The 3,880-nt window shown below is 53.3% G+C and overlaps 1 protein-coding gene across 1 annotated transcript in view; it reads left to right on the top strand.

The window, feature by feature from the left end:
• Positions 1-3,105: 3,105 nt before the first annotated feature.
• The window catches only part of VOLCADRAFT_101136 (uncharacterized protein), a gene marked incomplete at both ends in the record, with an annotated part of 4,982 nt that continues 4,207 nt past the window's right edge, over positions 3,106-3,880 (top strand). Inside the window, 2 exons of the mRNA XM_002959591.1 lie at positions 3,106-3,308; positions 3,508-3,538. Coding sequence (XP_002959637.1) covers positions 3,106-3,308; positions 3,508-3,538 — 234 coding nt within the window. The remainder of the gene's footprint in view (positions 3,309-3,507; positions 3,539-3,880) is intronic.

Genomic DNA, 3,880 nt, shown 5'->3' with positions numbered 1-3,880 from the left:
CTCCTGCAGGTGGCGAAGGCAGTCCTTCTTGTGCTCTTCCCAAGTCTGGTTCGCCGGTTTGAGGCGAGAGCACATCCGACACTTCTCTTCTCAAGTGTACCGGACGTTGTGTACTCTTCTCAAGTGTACCGGACGTTGACGTCCGCGGTTTCTTCGCACGAACCGTTTCCCAGGCCTGTTTGGAAGGGGACCGAGGGCGAGATTGCTTAGGGCGAGAGGAGGAAGTAATCTTAGACGGGCCAGCTTGTGTAGTAACTACAGCAAGCTGTGCTTTGTCCTTTCCGGCTTTCCACCGAACCTCCTGACCGCTAGCATACAGGATTAGCTTCTCTAAATCCTGCCAGTCTTTGCCCTTATCGTCCATAGCGCAGCGACCGCGCAGTGCAGGAACTAAGCCCTTGATATACCAAGAGATTTGATCCGCAACACTCATATCATTCGCTTCGCGAACAATATCATAAAAGCGCTGCGTATACTCTGGTACGGACTCGTCTACTTTCATATCGTACTCGTGCGCATGCAAACGATCGCGTGCGGCCATCGCGGTGTCGCGCTTCACATCCCCATATTGTAACAGGAATTTATCACGCAACAAATCGCGGGTAAGTGGTTGCGCGCCGGACTTGTGCTTAAGGAAAAGATCTGCGGCCCACTCCTGAGCCTTGCCCGTAAGCCAAAACATAAAGTGCTCAAGCGGGTCCATTTGCGACAAGTCAAAACATTGCATAAGGAGCGCGAACCATGTCTTAGTATTAGTAATTTGCGAATCCTTCTTTCCACTAAAACGAGGTGGTGCAAGGATACGCTTATTTACCTCGGAGGGACGGGCAGACTTGGAAGGAGGGGCCGCCGAGCCGGAAGGACCACCGGCTTGCTTGGCGATGCCCTCGCCCCAGAGCTGCTTGACCTCTTCCAAGCGTACTTCGGGATTAAGGTGGCGCTGCAGAAGCGCCTGGAAAGCGCAATTCTGCAGCATATCCACGTCAAGAAACGCGGCCAGATTGCTGTCCAGCGTCTCGCAGATGCCATCAATAATTATCGTCTTACGCCTAGTGTCCGACGTACTCGGAGGCGGCGACGTAGGTGACAAATCCCGAAGCTGCGCTTGCACATCCTTCAGGGCGGAGGTTATTTCGCCCAAGCGCTCGCCGTATTCGGCGAGAATGCCATGAACCTCTCCCTTAAAGGAAGATAATTCCGCTTGAAGAGCGGGGACTTGATTGTCGCGAGCCGCGCGAAGCATTTCTTGGACCTGCGCGGCTGCCGCAGCCTGCGCTGGCGTACGCGCCGGAAGCCCGCCCGTAGAAGGCGAGGCGCGCTGCGCGGTATCCGATGGCGATTCCGCCGGAGAATCAACGTCCATCTGTGGACAATTAACAGGAATATTATTAATATGATGTTCCTTATTGGGAATAGCCAAAGGGCGTTCGTCTTCGTCGTCGGAATTAGCAGCCTCGGGCGCAGCAGGGTCCTGTTCCTGAAGGGATGCTTCGCGATACCTTTCATACGATTTTTGAAGCTTAAGGAATTTAGTCAAACGCTTTTGCGCGGCCTTATTGTAGCGCATCGCGTCAAGGAGGATCGAACTTGACCCTCGATACCAATGTAGCAGCTGACCGCTGAAAAGGTCTCTCGAGTTGCTGGCGGTCGCGCTCTGCGCGTATTTATAGCACCGTACTGTGTACCGGCTGCTACAGGTGCAGGTAGAGGCAGCGCGGCTCGCACGTAGTAGCAATCTTTATGCAGCATTCTTAACACCTGAGGTAGCTTCACGCGCAAGTTTGCAAAGGCTATCTGCAAAACCTAGGTTTGGAACTCGCCACCAGCGCCTCGGTGTGCTAGCGGGAAAGGGCGTGCGTCCTGTCTACTCTCAACCACAATGCCTAAGCACCGCAGCACAATTGAGGGACAATTCTCGCAGGGCTTGACGAGACACTCCTAACGCCCTATGCGTCCAATGGCACTCCTAACGGCCCAATGCGCAAATTTTACAAGTGCGTGCCTGCAGTGGCGGTTTACAGGATACGAGCCTAACAATGCTTAAGTACGCGATTGCATACAACGGACCTTGGATAGCGGCCTTTAGAGCCAACTGCTGTCGAACAGTGAGGCCTGCTGCTTGTTCCGCATTCAGCAGGCGGAAAGCGCCGCCGACCTCGGCATCTACGTCAAACCCTAAATCTAAAAGGGCAGCAACAATTGGCGAAATGGAACTATCGTCCTCGCCCCCCACAGAAAGCAGGGCTTGCCGAATGGTCACCATGTCTAGGTAGACCCGGACCCTGTGTGCTAATTGTATTGGAGGTCACTGTTGTATTTCGGCCAAGCCTTTCTCCTGCCTTCACTGCGTTAAGCTGGGTTAGTGGGACGTAAGGCCCAGTGCGTACTTGTTAGTCTAACTGTTTTTCAACGGCCCGTGTCTTCAGGGCCGTCATTTATAGCGCGCATTACGCTGGTTAGCTTATCCTGTTTTTGTTGTTCAGTGCGCACACACATCACACGCGACAACACACAGACACATTCATGCATTCGCACACGCGTGCGAAAGGAACCATCGACTGCCCCTGAGATGGTGACCAAAATCGGCGGCAGACCGAGGCGCACTCCCATCCTAACCTAGCCAGTGCAGCAGCTCCATCACTCTCTTCGTCCCTCTTATCCTCATTCCCCCACAGTAGCAGTACAGCAAGTCAGCCCAGCAAGAGCGTCGCTATGTATAGTGGCAGTACGTCCACCGCATGCAGAGTGGGTGTATGCCAGCACGCACTTGTGCCGCCAGGCGGGTGCTGCTTCCCTCCGCCAGGCACCGACCCATGGGTCACAGATGTGTCGCATTCGAAAGCGCATTAATGAAATGAAGGGGGGGTCGCATCTCACCATTCAACTAAGCATGCATGTGCTCGGTTGAATGCTCGGTAGCGTGCGAGTTTACCCCTATCAGGATGTTTGTTTGCATATCCCTCCAAGCGAGAGGGCTTGCACCTATGCTGATGTTCGTTCCAAGAAGTGAACTGAGGACTGATACTACGGTGAAAGATTTGCACGTAAATTTGCCCGTGCAATAAAACGCCCTGTAACTCGCTTACGCTAATCTCACATTCCAATATGCCACTGCACTTTCCTCTCCAGCCTGGCCACATTCTCTTCCTCGCAAACGTACTTGGGCACCTTACAATCCAACACCATACGGGCTTTGGAAACGCGGGCAGCTGCTTCACAAGGACCCCCCTATTTATCATACAGGTAAAGTCCAAACATGGGCCCCATAGGTGTTTGGTCCGCGGGTGTTCCGTACTCCGAAAGTTCCGGTGAGACTAGATGTGTCGAGAGACATGGAATTCGTTTACAGATAGACTCCGCCAAGAAACCTGAGATTGACAGACAGTTATACTGAACCTGGACCTGGACCTGGGATAGACCGACAGGCTGGCAATCATGTGTTGCAAACTTTTGGGTCTTGATCTCTGCTAGTCATAAAGCCGCGTGTCTCTCTTCATCGCTTCTCAGACTGACACGTTTGTGCCTGGCGCAAGTGGTGGTGAGCACCCACATCCACTCGTGTTGTACGGGCCCTTTACTCTAGCTGTGTCAGAGCGCACGAAGCCACTACTGTCAGAGTATCGAAAGGCAGACGTGTATGCAGTGAAGCCATAGCTGCCGAATGTCCTACACACAGAGTAGTACACACTTCTACGCAATAACGTCCTTTTATCTGTTAACAGCATTAGTGCGGACCTCCAGACGGAAAACATGGTGCAGGAAGGTTGAGAAACCGGAATAGCGGCGGGGACCTGCAGAACTGATGCGCCCGGAATGTGCGGCCTTTCAGCGAAAGCCATCATGGAGCCGGTTTAGGTGGCGACATGATACTAAGCCGACG

The sequence above is a fragment of the Volvox carteri genome (genome assembly GCF_000143455.1).
Source record: "Volvox carteri f. nagariensis unplaced genomic scaffold VOLCAscaffold_396, whole genome shotgun sequence".
In the NCBI taxonomy this organism is placed as follows: domain Eukaryota; kingdom Viridiplantae; phylum Chlorophyta; class Chlorophyceae; order Chlamydomonadales; family Volvocaceae; genus Volvox; species Volvox carteri.
The sequence above is the reverse complement of the archived record's forward strand: the minus strand, read 5'-3'. Positions and strand labels throughout refer to the sequence as shown.